This window comes from Clytia hemisphaerica, unplaced genomic scaffold, assembly GCF_902728285.1.
Source record: "Clytia hemisphaerica strain Z4C2 unplaced genomic scaffold, Clytia hemisphaerica genome assembly, whole genome shotgun sequence".
Classification (NCBI taxonomy): domain Eukaryota; kingdom Metazoa; phylum Cnidaria; class Hydrozoa; order Leptothecata; family Clytiidae; genus Clytia; species Clytia hemisphaerica.
Window position 1 is genome coordinate 562,165 of NW_027103633.1, and position 13,829 is coordinate 575,993.

Below are 13,829 nucleotides of genomic sequence, written 5' to 3' on the forward strand. Positions count from 1 at the left end.
ATTATAACTCACAAACAAGCTTTTTTATAGTTTATTTGTTCCTTAGTTAAAACAGATAATTTTACTCACTTAAGCATTGTTTAAGCCATTTATAATTACATAAAACGTTGTTTTCAACAGTTTTCGGCTATATCAGTAAAAAATTACAATTTTAAAATCATTCGTTAAAAATTTTTAGATCAAATCGAAAAGTCCAGATTTTCACGGGCGGGCATTGATTTTCTACCTGAATCATTCCTTTATAGATTTTAGTTTTGATTTGGAATGCATTACATTCTTATAGCATGGATTTCATTGGCCAACCTTTCAATTTATTGTTTGGCAAGGCGAACTTTAGAAGACCCAAAAGACATTTTAGGTCTCCATAAACGAATGCATAGCAAAGATGCAGAATTTACTGATCTTGGAAAAGAATATGTTCGCGGCTCCATATGGCCAAAACCACAATCTGAGGTCCGGTCGTCAACTATTTATCATATATTACCACAGCAGTTTCAATTCAAGATAATTGAACGGGAAGACAACACTGGTGGGAATGCACAGAAACATAAAGCTATCTTACAAAATGCTATTGCTCGGTACCGGCAATTAACATTCCCACAATCCAACACTTGTCAAGAAAGGGTTGAAGATGACGAGGAAAATTCTTATATCAACCATTTAAACATCCAAGTGCAAGACTACGTGCAACCGATCGGTGAAAAAATGAACGAAAGTTATTCCCTAAAGATTGATGCTGAAGGGTCTGTGCTGAAATCTCATTCTGTGTGGGGCGCTCTAAGAGGGTTAGAAACTTTCTCTCAAACAGTACACATCAACGGATCTTGTTATAAAGTTCACCGGAACTACATCAAAGACAAACCGCGTTTCTCATTCCGAGCCTTTCTAATTGATACGTCACGACATTTTATACCGAAAAAAGTCATATTTGCTTTTTTAGACGCCATGTCTTATAGTAAGTTCAATGTTTTACACTGGCATGCTGTCGATGATCCAAGCTTTCCATTCGAGAGCAAAACCTTCCCAAACCTTCACAAAAAGGGCGCCTTTACGCCGAAACATGTTTACCGCCCTAAAGATGTTCAGGATATCATCGAATATGCGAGACTTCGTGGAATTAGAGTTATGCCGGAATTCGATACACCAGGTATATAGACGCGTTTTTTATAAGAGCAATAAGATAATCCTAAAAGCCTTTAGGTGTTCTTAACTTTTGGATTTTAAACCTAAAAAATTTTTTAACATGCTCTCATTTTGTGAGTATTCCTGCCTGTTTTCCTAAAAAAAATGGGTAATTTAGAGTCCGCAAAGCCTTGAAAATTTTTGGCCATCGATGCTTTTGTATACGGTAGTTCGTTCTTATAAAAAACGTGTAAAGCTTCGTAAAGACTAAAGCTGTTCCGTCGCAAAATTCCTAATAGTTTCTCTAACTCGAATGTTTCCTTTAGCTAGAATAAGTTTTCTTGTCCCTCAAGATTAAGAATGCCTTATAAACCTATATCTTTTTTTCTTTTATAAGCATAACGTATACAACCACACACAGGTTCATTTTTTGGTACCTAAACAATGGCTCTATTGTTTTAGAACAATAGAATGCTAAGCATAATGCGAGCCTGATAAAGGGACAGACACTTGCTTGTAAAAAACATGTACTCCATAACTCGAACAAATTTTTGTTGTTCGTGTTGGTTCGAGTTATGGAGACTAACTGTTGTAATATAAAAGTTGCATTCTTATTGTATAAATTTGTATTTCTTCTTGTTTTCGTCAGGTCACGTACATTCGTGGAGCGGTCAGAAAGGTTTATTAACAGATTGTGAATCAACATCACAGGTTGAAGAAATGTTCAAAGATTTGAAAGGTCCCATTGATCCAACGTTACAAGCAAATTATGAATTCCTTAAAGATTTCTTCAAAGAGGTATGTTTGCAAATAAAACAGTCAACTTTCTCTAATTAATCTAATCTCTCTCTAATTCGAATCTTCTTATTCCAAAAAACATCTTTTGTCCTTGAAGATCGAATTAGAGAGAGTCAACTGTAGAACTATTAACAACATGCTGTAGTGTTTAGCGTGGTTTCAATTGGGACATGAGTGTAGGAGTTAGGTAAGCAAAGAGAGCATTTTGCCGGTTTATTTGATTTTATATTGGGGACGAACCCGGGGGGGTACTAGGGTTGGTGTATGAGGGGTATGTGCGGACGGGACCTCCGAAAACCGACCCTTAGAGAGACCAAATTTTAGTGAAAAAGTGACCCTTAGAGAGACTTTTTCGAAAAATTTTCTCTGATTTTCAAAAATTTCCTACCCTTAGTGAGACTTTGTAATTTTTTCTCTCAAAATCAAATTTTTTTTCTAAAAATCGTGATTTTTCCCACCCTTAGAGAGACTGCTTTGAAATTTCCTGATTTTTGTAACCCTTAGAGAGACTTTGAAAGGTGAAAAACCCGACCCTTACCGTCCGCACATACCCAGCACCTATTTTTGCCTAAGTACCCCCCCCCCCGGGGGGACGAAAATTGGAGTATAATTTTCCACTGGGGACAATATTTTAGCCATTTTTTCCTGTGGGAAGTGTTCTTAGTGGATCTGTGAGAAGGGGTCTATAGAGGGCTAAGCATAATGCGAGCCTGATATAGGGGCAGACATTTGCTTATAAAAATGCAGTTGAGGCTCATTTTCTCTAGTTTAATCGCGGCTTCACTCTTGACCAATCAAATCATATTAACTTTATTTATGTCAGTTATCGGAAGTCTTTCCAGACACAATGATACATCTTGGAGGGGACGAGGTCGACTTTACATGCTGGGAGAGTAACCAGAAGATCAAAGAATGGCTTGAACAAAAACCTGGTAGGAAAGTTCAGGACTTACACACACTTTTCTTGAACAAATTGGTTGAAATCACAACAAAATTGAACAAAACAAATGTTGTATGGCAAGAGGTCTTTGACGATAACGTACGAATCAACCCAAAGAACACCATAGTCAATGTATGGAAACAAGATCAAGGAAATAGTTGGAAAGAAGAAATCGGAAAAGTCACTGCAAAAGGATTCCGAACTATCTTATCATCCCCTTGGTATTTGAATTATATCGCGTATGGATTAGATTGGCCAAATTTTTATAAAGAGGATCCACAAGGTCCTGTACAAGACCAGAAAGCACAATCTGATTTAGTTATTGGTGGTTCAGCATGTATGTGGGGTGAATATGTAGATTCTACTAATATTCTACAACGATCATTTGGAAGAAGTTTCGCAGTTGCCGAACGTCTGTGGAGTGATAAGAGTGTCAATAATGTTAAAGAAGCAATGCCAAGGATATGGGAACATCGTTGTCGTTACTTGGAAAGAGGCATTCCAGCTGAACCAGTAACGAGAGCCAAATTCTGCGTACACGAATGGGGAGAATAATTTTTTTGTGGTACAGTACAACGCTATCTTACACCTTTACTTGTACCTAGCAAGTTTATTGAATGTGAATTGAAATTTTTATTATTCGTCTGAAAATTTTAATTTATTGCAATCACGGTTTACTTTGTTCGCCACCTTTGTCTGAGCATTCCGTTCTAAGCAGAGTCAACATTCGCCGTATGTATCCCTCTTTCATTAACTTGAATTGTAGTGGTGACGCCTATACTAAGTTTATCAGAATCTCTAGAGAGTCTTAATAGTGAGGTTAAGTAAATTGGTAAAATCACGACGACGAACGAAAATTTAACAGGCTAGTGAGTTTCAACCAATCAAATTTCGTATTTTCACTAGCCTATTACATTTTTCGTCCGTCGTCGTGATTATCCTTGTACGCTTAACCTTCTTAATGTCTCCTTAACTCGAACAGGGATATGTTATAGCGGAGCTGGATAACGCACATTTAAAAAAGCCAATGATTCTGCTGCTGCATTTATCGTTCACGATTAAAAACTTTTAATTATCAAGAGGGTCAGTAAAACATTGGTGAATGACAATTTAAAAAAATGAAAAACATTGTTTTCATTGTAAAGTTATAAGAAGTTTCTTCCGTAAGATTATAAATAGTACTTTTTCATTTGAAATACCGCGCTACACCGCGGGATACCTCACTTTCTAACTGATATTTTCAGATAGCAAGTCGGTATGTCTGATTATGGAAAAAATTTCAAGTCAATTGAAACAATATTTGTCAAAATATTTACATCCGAAATTTTTAAAGAGAAGTCATGAAAGCTTCTCAAATTCATAACACACGCTGATAAAAATAGATTTCATTTACAAGGAAGCTTTTGGGGTATCTTCTACAAACATTATTTTGATGAAAAGCGGGAACATCATAGCAAAATATGTGCAAACGTACTGCATGAATACTTTGTCTGCTTCATTTTTCTTATAAAAACAGAACACTCAAGGGGACAGAGATGGATTTCTATTATCAACAGTTTACAATAGAAAAGACAAAGAAGCAATCCGCTAAGGAATTCTCGTCCTTCATCCAGCTCCGCTATAACATATCCCTGACTCGAACAAGTTTTTTAGTCCTTTTAGTTAACAATGCCTTATCAACCAAAATTTCTTGGCCTGTTCTTTCCTCTGTTTCGATATTCCATCCCACTTCTATCTGAATAGCCCAATAAATCATCTCGATTTGAAACTAATTTTTCCCGACCTGACAGCTTGCATATACCAAACCAAAACTTTGATTAGGGATATTAAGAGGGAAACGTCTGACCGCGTGATTTTGCATGTCCGAAAATATTATCAATAAACAGTGAAATAGTTGTCTCCCGCCTATTTTATCCATTTATATCTTTGTGTAGTTACTATAGAGCGGTATCCGTATCAAAAATGTCCAGCTTACACAACGGTCGGTGGTTTACAAGTGATCGGGTTGGTTTAAAAGGTGATCGGGTCGGTTTAAAAGGATACTTTTCCATAGATAGCGTTGCTAAGTTATTGTTCAGTCTCAGATTTGCCCTTGATTAGGGATGTTACGCGGGGGGGGATGTTTACGTCAACGAAAGCATGGGCTTTCATTGCTAAGTGGCTGACTCAGTAGTTGGGGTACATAAAATGAGAAGAAAAATAAGAAAGTGGGTGGCGCGATCTTTTAGTTTCGATTTCGTACGGCATATTTTTAATCAGGTTGAAATAAGGCATATATGTAATAATTAACTAAAAACAAATAAATAAGAAAAAAGTGGGCTGGCTTGTAGGTAATTGGTTATTAAGAAAGTTGTTACATACACCTTAATCGTCATTATAATATTCGATGCATTAAACAACTCCATACGGGAAATTTTAACAGAATGAAATATTCTTGATATTTATGACGTTATCTTTTATACGGAAACACGCTAAAAATACCGGAATTTGTTACAAGTGCCGAAACTTGAGGAATGTAACTCGTAGCAGATTCCGGCTCATTTTCAGCGTTTCCGCATTGAGGAATTCCTTTACAGTTTTTGATCCCAGATGAGTAAATAAAGACCCTAGCTTGGCAATATTTTAATATAAATATGAGCCCTAAGCATTACATTTTCTGTGTGTATAACGCTGTGATCATAGAGAAGAGATATAACGAGTATCATCTATATTTCTCCTCAACATTTTTTTTTGAACTTTGAAAACGACTTTAGATACCAATCTCGGAAAGTTAGTGATTAGCGTTGAAAAAAAAACATTAATAGTAGTTTCAAAGAAAAATAGAAGAAGAAATTATCTCGAAGAAATATCGATACTAAAGAGGAATAGAGACAGTAGATAACTCTTGTGAAATAAAGAAGAAATTATTTCTTTACTTACAAACGATAAATAACAACATCACATAAGCACGTAGTAGTAGTAGGAAATACGTACGAATTAGCGCTCGAGGCGTTTTCATAGTAATTCACACAAGAAATCGGATAAAAGAGAGAAAAGCCAGCACAAGACCGGATACATCGGGACAACAAATCGTAGATTGTTGTATTATATACATTAGACAGGTAACGGAAGAAGCGGATTTCAAGATACCAAAAAGGAATACATTGAAATTCTTTTTTTGAAGAAAACATTAAAACTACAGAGGATTTCTGGTTGTTAAGCTGTAAAGACGAAAAAGGAGACCATTAAAAAGACTTTCAAAACATTAGAAGAAGAAGTCGAAGACATTTCATTGTGGTTAATTATGCAGGAAAGGACATTTGTTGTGATCGTCCTGATTTTATTCATTATTGCATACTTGGTAATCGGGGCATTGATATTCCAACTTCTTGAATCCGATAACGAAAAAGAACTCCGAAAAAAGTATTACGAATTATTTCGGGATTTAAAAAGGAATTATAATTTGACGAAAACATTAATGAAGGAAATTATGCGAGTTCACAAAGAAGCTTGTAGTATTGGTCTAATGAATCAAGCATCTGATAAATGGTCCTTCGCTGGTTCGTTCTATTTTGCTGGCACTGTTCTGACTACTATAGGTAAGCTTTAACCTCCAGTAAAGATTCTAGAGTGTAATTTGGAAAAGTGTGGTAGAATTTAATCGTAAGTTTCGCCCAATTTTCTCGCAGTTCGCTCACAAAATTATGTGCAACTAACGCCATCAGTGAATAACTCAGGATTTGACTAAAACGGCCACATCTCTATCTCGCTATATCCGGGCTGTCGTTTTCTCATTTTGATTTCAATTGTCTTTTCATATCTTATGTCCTTAGAGTCTTCATGAGTTACTTTTATAAAGAGAGTCAACTTCTTATAAACTCCTCTGGGAATCGAGCGTTACTTAGGTCTATTTACATTCCAAACTTCTCTATTTCCATTTTAGGGTACGGTCACACAGCACCTTCTACAACATACGGTCGTTTATCATTCATCATTTACGCATTGACCAGTATTCCACTCAATATGTTATTACTCAATACCGCCTTAGAAGTCAGTGTGACGTCACTGACAAAAGCATTTAAAAACATTGTCTCCCGAAGCAAATACAGTCGCCCCAAAGAGAATAGCAATACAGTGGAAATCAATATCAGAGGCGTACTTTTACTCGTGTTCATTATGTTCATATGCAGTGTTGCTGGTACGGCAGCCATGTTTAAATATATCGAAGATTGGTCATATTTTGAAGGTGTTTATTTCACTATTGTGTCTTTTACGACAGTTGGACTTGGAGATTATGTGCCTTTTAAGACAGCCTCTAATTACAATCATCATGAAGTTTATCGTCTTCTGAATTTATTTGTCATTATCATCGGTAGCATCTTCACATATATTTTTCTGAATCTTCTGGCAACCATTTATAAAAACATGATACACCAGTTAGCAAGACAATCCTCTCTTGTGGATAAGCCAGAAAAACGTGTGAGAGAGACTCCAGCTCTTGTTCGAGCAATACCACGCCGCAAAATGGGTATATCTAGAGTTAGCAGTATTTCGTCATCCGCAACAGCTAATGAAGGTAACCCAATGGGATCTTTTGCAGCTATACAAAGAGCTATTGATCGAATAAGAATCAAAGCCGTTGATGACACGACCACTACTCATGGCAACGAACTAAAAGCAATGAATACTATCGAAGCGATCTTACAAAATGAATATCGAAAAATACAAGCACGGCAAGGAGATAACCCAAGATCCAGATGGCACCGTGCGGCCGCCAAAGCTAGATTATCTAACCGTAGAAAACAAAGCGATGTATACAAAAGTGTTGTGTTTGATACGGCAAACCCAAGTATCGAATCTATATTAACACCGGCTAATTTTCCAGAGCGTCGCATCTTACAAAAGTCTTTGTCCACTTTATCTGGAAAGAGGTTACAAAACAAAAGTCTAAGCACCTTATCATGTAAAAGTCTACAAGATGCAATATTGAGACATGATTTAGCAAGTTTACAGGAAGTAGCGACAGAACATCAACCGAGTGCGTTTAATATCCAAGGCTTCAAGGAGAGTAAAGCTAAGCTATCTATAACGCACGAGGAAGACTTAGAAAATGCTATAGCTTTTCAGGACATCCTTCAAAGTCGGTTACAAGAGGAAGCAACGGGTGTAACCAGACAACAAGACAGTAACCCGTTTAATACTCTAGATCATGGAGAACCACATTATCTAACACCGATAGCTAGTCGAGAAAGCAGCCCTTACAGTAAACGTCGGCGAACAAGCTCATTGAGACATTACAGGAACAGTTTGAATAATAACAATTTGAACGTAGAAGGATTGGATGAACTGACTTATGAAGAGATACTAAAGGAAAGAATGGAGCGTCGACGAAAATCAACAAAATCAACTTATTTATCATCAAACTGTAAATCACATCGTTCTTCTTTAGCTGAATCAGATGATCTCCATATGGCGATGATGTCCTCGAAAGCAATAGATTGTGCAGATCTCCAGGAAAACAATCTAAATGATGAGCCAAGAGATCCTGTCAACGCTGGAAACTATTTCCAACATCCACCACTTATCAATAATAGCCCAATAGATGGTAACCAAGAATTGAATTATTTTCAATGTCCAATCGAAATTGAAATACCATATTACCAATCAGAACAACAGGATGGTTCACCCGATATGGAAGAGGAAAGTTACCAAGAGACTCCGGGTGTAGGACCATCATATAATCATAGATATCAAGTTTCAAATAATAATGTACAAATCAATTTTCAAAATAACCAACCGGATGGAAGTAGCTCGCGAATCAGCTGTGAAGTATTTCACAAGTATAATATATAAATGTAATATATAATATTGTTATATAATTTAAATATTGTATAACTACTACGCGAAATTGGATAAAAAATGAAATTTGCCTAGAAATACCTTTTTTTCTCCAATTCCGAAATTAAAACTTTTAAGCATCAAAGCTTTGAAAAGCCTTAATAAACAAGGTTGGCAGAAAACTGGGACAAATTTTATTTTCATCTGGTATGCAATACAAGAATACTTATTGTTTGAATTAATCTTTCTACGGTCACTAATATTCAAAAAATTTGAAAAAAAAAAGTTATTTTAACGAATGTTAAAATTAAAGTGATACCTAGATTTTTTATTCTATTGAAAACAGGAAAGATAAACTTAAATTTTGCTGAATCATTGTCAAATTTGTTCAATTCTTTGAAGCATTCTCAACCGTTAAGTTCTTCCATGACTGAAAATGCTTTTAAGAACTTTTTAAGCATTTTATTTTATTTTGGTATTATATTTTCCAAAGAAATTGCATACGTCGGCAAAACCTGAAAATGTTCTATGTTGTTTATGTTCCTTTATAACTTTTTCTTATAAAAAAGGTACATTTTGGCTTCTTAAGAAAATTTTCTCGATAACTTTTTCACTTTTCTTCGTTGAAATATTCTTTTTAATTCTTAGACGCTTGGTTATTGCTTTTAACTAAGACAATGAAATTCAAACTTGGGTAATAAGAAATACCAGTGGATACCCCTTAAAACCTACAAAGTTGGGTTCGGGCTCTCTTAACCACCAAACTTAATTAAGAGCCATTTTTTTTAAAAATCTGCACAATAAAGAAAGTGTGATACCTCACCCTCTTAGATTTTAATGAAATTTTGACCAAATGATCCATCACACAAGAAAATAAGACCATGAAAATTTCACCTTGATATCTCAAGTAGTTTTGAAGATACAGAGTCTCAAAGATAGGCTACTAAGCGGAAATTGACCCCTAAAAATCATGAACTCTGGTGGGGAGCAGATTTTGAAAGCCAATGAATTTTTATTCAAGTACATTAGAAAGCTGATTTACAGTGGATTTCAAGAACTTTTTGTAGGGAATCAGAAAAAATCAAATTTGAGTCTCCAAAATTTTCCCCGAAAATCTCTAGCACCTCCTGTAGAGGGCTTCAAACTTTGTGTAATCTGGGTTTGGAAGCACTTTTAGCTGTCTGCTGATGGTCCTTGGAGACTTTTTTGAAGCAAACTTTTGACCTGGAGTGGGTTTACTGGTGGGTTTTGGCCACAAAAATAACATTTTCAGGATTTCTATTTTTGCGTAACCGTCAAAAATGGCCGAAAAAAATTGCTATTTTGGCAGATCTGGAGCAGAATTCAAGATGGCGTATCTTTTTGAACCCCCTACAAATTTTTTTGAAACTTTCAGTAATGCTTCCTTAGAAGGTCTAGTTTATAACCTCAAAAAATCTCAGTGGGGGCTTGAAGTCTCTTAAAGATATGATCGATTGAAAATTTGCTTAACTTCGTTGTTTTTTCCCTCCTAAAATGCTAAATCAGGCCCACTTAAGGGCTCTAAAGGTAAATTCTTGTCAAAATATTGGTTGATCTTCTCTAGCCAACTAATCATTGGCATTAAGGGAACAACTGTAAAAAAATTCAGGTCATTTCCATTAACAGATGACATTTTATGACTGTTTCTTTATTTTTAAGTATAGAATATGTAAAAAAATGAGACTGACATCTGGCCTTTCCTACCATTCCAGGGCCTATATTTTCAGGAAAAGCCTCAACCTTTCACAGTTTGGTGAATATTATTCTTAAATATAAGCAGGTTACTTCAACTAAATGGGATTAACAGTACTTAATTCCTATTCAAAAACTTTTTAGACTCATTCAGAAATCCTACTTTGACAATAATTTGCGCTTTACCGCAAAATTTCTAAGTCCAAGTGTCGTGATTAACTTTAATTTAATTTTTAATTTTTTTTTTTTTTTTTTTTTAATTTTTTAATTTTAATTTACAGTAATATATTTCTCAGGTCTATCGACCTCTATGAAATAATCATGCTTAATATTTTACAATTTTACAGTTGTAGGCGCACGGTGGGCCTCTTAACCAGTCGTCTTTACAATATTTCATTTTCAGTAACGGGTTTGTTACAGATCTTCTTAAAGTAGAGTTTTGTCCGAGGACTTCCTCTAACCTTATATATCCAGCTGCCATCCTTTTGTAATTCTGTTTTCTCCTTTGCCTTCCTATGCCACTCTTTGATGGTTTCGCGTTCTTTCTTCGAAAAATCGTCGGATACTCTAAATTCGTCTTTCTCTAATTTGTGGACTGATGCCAGAATATGACGTTTCTCTTCTTCGTTCTTTAGCACGACTTTCAAGGGTCGCCATCTTTTTGTTTTAAACATTTCGTCCTTCCGAGCTCCTATTCTTTCTGCGCTGACGATGTTTACCTTTAATCCCATTTGGTTTTGTACAACTTCTTCAACATAATCCTTATCACCTACACGTTGTTCTTCTAGGTCTTCATGTTTGTTCTCTCCGAGGTTGTGAACAATGATATTATACTTTGTTAAGTTTAACCATCGTTCTTCTTCTTTCTCTTCTTTGATGAAATTCTTGATCGTTACCTCTTGTTTCTTTAGCTCATCTTTAGTAATGCTAGCGTATGTCTGTTGTTGCTTTGATTCTATATCGTGGTTTTTTTTCTTTAGCTCATCTTTAGCGATGCTGGCGTATGTCTGTTGTTGTTTGGATCCTTTAACGACATCATCTTTGTTTACAAGATCGTCGATCTTCTTCTCCAGTCTATCCAGTCTAGCGAAAACACATTGCTCATCTTGATCTTTCTCTTTACCTCCAGTATTTGTTGCCTTGTTATTGGTCGTTCTTTGTTTACTTGTTTTGAACTTCTCTAATAATATTGGCGTGACTGTGATGCATTTCGCACATTCGAATCTCCTTGCTTTGTACTGAAGGCAAATCTGTACTTGGTAGGCTGGAAGCTCCGAACAGGCATAATGAACAAATCTTTGACACTTCCTACACTGCAAGACATCGTTATCCCGTATTATTTCATTTATAAAGCATTTATTTGGGGTGCAGGATCCATATTTTGATGAAATTTCCGTGTTAAGATTTTCAGAAGTTTTCGCCATTTTGTTGCATTGTGCACTTTAGACTGTCCAATATCTCTATATTTGTGTACACTGACAGCCTTACTTGTTGATTCTTAAATAACTAAGCAACATTACTAGGGTGATATTTTATGAGATACTGCAAACAATGATGTTTAAATCTTCTGGACAAGAAATATTGGACAGTCTAAAGTTAATCACGACACTTGGACTTAGAAATTTTGCGGTAAAGCGCAAATTATTGTCAAAGTAGGATTTCTGAATGAGTCTAAGAAGTTTTTGAATAGGAATTAAGTACTGTTAAACCCATTTAGTTGAAGTAACCTGTTTATATTTAGGAATAATATTTACCAAACTGTGAAAGGTTGAGGCTTTTCCTGAAATGGTAGGAAAGGCCAGATGTCAGTCCCATTTTTTTACATATTCTATACTTAAAAATAAAGAAACAGTCATAAAATGTCATCTGTTAATGGAAATGACCTGAATTTTTTTACAGTTGTTCCCTTAATGCCAATGATTAGTTGGCTAGAGAAGATCAACCAATATTTTGACAAGAATTTACCTTTAGAGCCCTTAAGTGGGCCTGATTTAGCATTTTAGGAGGGAAAAAACAACGAAGTTAAGCAAATTTTCAATTGATCATATCTTTAAGAGACTTCAAGCCCCCACTGAGATTTTTTGAGGTTATAAACTAGACCTTCTAAGGAAGCATTACTGAAAGTTTCAAAAAAATTTGTAGGGGGTTCAAAAAGATACGCCATCTTGAATTCTGCTCCAGATCTGCCAAAATAGCAATTTTTTCGGCCATTTTTGACGGTTACGCAAAAATAGAAATCCTGAAAATGTTATTTTTGTGGCCAAAACCCACCAGTAAACCACTCCAGGTCAAAAGTTTGCTTCAAAAAAGTCTCCAAGGACCATCAGCAGACAGCTAAAAGTGCTTCCAAACCCAGATTACACAAAGTTTGAAGCCCTCTACAGGAGGTGCTAGAGATTTTTGGGGAAAATTTTGGAGACTCAATTTGATTTTTTCTGATTCCCTACAAAAAGTTCTTGGAATCCACTGTAAATCAGCTTTCTAATGTACTTGAATAAAAATTCATTGGCTTTCAAAATCTGCTCCCCACCAGAGTTCATGATTTTTAGGGGTCAATTTCCGCTTAGTAGCCTATCTTTGAGACGCTGTATCTTCAAAACTGCTTGAGATATCAAGGTGAAATTTTCAGGGTCTTATTTTCTTGTATGATGGATCATTTGGTCAAAATTTCATCAAAATCCAAGAGGATGAGGTATCACACCCTGAAGACTCTTAAAAAAATGGCTCTTAAATACTGTATAATTCACTTTTCTACAACCTCTTATATAGGTACTTTCATGAAATACCTAATTTCAAGAATTTTGATTATCGCAAAGTGTCGTAAAGTTTGAAGTTATTCAAAATTTTATTAGGAATCCCTTCAAAAAATCAACTTTTTCGAACTTAGAGATTACACAATTGAATTTAAGGTCATAAAATCTATAGTTTTTAGGTACCTATACTTATAGTAGGTATGAAAAATTCGTTTTCTTCTACATGGTTAGACCCCAAAGGAATCGTAAGGCCCTCAAAGTGCTATTTTAAAGCTCATTTATGGAAGTGGTCAATAAAATCTGGAAACCGACATTCTCAAAACAGGGTCATACTGTCGAACGTGCTAACCGCACTGGCTCAACTTCAGTATCTTTGAAATCATTCGTGGGCCCAATTGTAAACTTAATGGCTTAAGAAAAATTATAGCATTTTGGGTTTTAGCCTCGTTTTGGCAAAAAACTCGTCCCCAGGCCCCAAAAATTAAAATTTTGAAAAAATGAAAAAAGCGCCCCCAGGGATTTGCCCAAGGATCAAGTGTGCAAAATTTCAGCCCAATCGGACCATTTTTGAAGTCTCCAGCCTGCCCCAAAGTTTTAGCCTCGTTTTGGCGAAAAACTGGTCCCCAGGCCCCAAAAATTAAAATTTTGAAAAAATGAAAAAAGTGCTCGCAGGGATTTGCCCAAGG

General features: G+C 35.6%; 2 protein-coding genes across 2 annotated transcripts; both read left to right on the forward strand.

The window, feature by feature from the left end:
* The first annotated feature begins 5 nt into the window (after positions 1-5).
* Positions 6-3,527, forward strand: LOC136802632 (beta-hexosaminidase subunit beta-like). The gene is made up of 3 exons (XM_067059384.1): positions 6-1,147; positions 1,772-1,920; positions 2,744-3,527. Exons 1-3 carry the CDS (start codon positions 265-267, stop codon positions 3,413-3,415), a joined length of 1,704 nt encoding a protein of 567 aa, XP_066915485.1. The 5' UTR covers positions 6-264; the 3' UTR covers positions 3,416-3,527.
* Positions 3,528-5,534: 2,007 nt separating this feature from the next.
* On the forward strand, positions 5,535-8,854 carry LOC136802634 (uncharacterized). The gene is made up of 2 exons (XM_067059386.1): positions 5,535-6,438; positions 6,783-8,854. The coding sequence occupies exons 1-2, from the start codon at positions 6,144-6,146 to the stop codon at positions 8,690-8,692; spliced, it is 2,205 nt and encodes a 734-aa protein (XP_066915487.1). The 5' UTR covers positions 5,535-6,143; the 3' UTR covers positions 8,693-8,854.
* The last annotated feature ends 4,975 nt before the right edge of the window (positions 8,855-13,829 follow it).

Coding starts and splice junctions, on each gene's coding strand:
- LOC136802634 (XM_067059386.1), top strand. CDS start 6,144: ATGCAGGAAAGGACATTTGTTGTGATCGTCCTGATTTTATTCATTATT. Junction 6,439..6,782: donor CACTGTTCTGACTACTATAG/GTAAGCTTTAAC, acceptor TTTCCATTTTAG/GGTACGGTCACACAGCACCT.
- LOC136802632 (XM_067059384.1), top strand. CDS start 265: ATGCATTACATTCTTATAGCATGGATTTCATTGGCCAACCTTTCAATT. Junction 1,148..1,771: donor GCCGGAATTCGATACACCAG/GTATATAGACGC, acceptor TGTTTTCGTCAG/GTCACGTACATTCGTGGAGC. Junction 1,921..2,743: donor TTAAAGATTTCTTCAAAGAG/GTATGTTTGCAA, acceptor TATTTATGTCAG/TTATCGGAAGTCTTTCCAGA.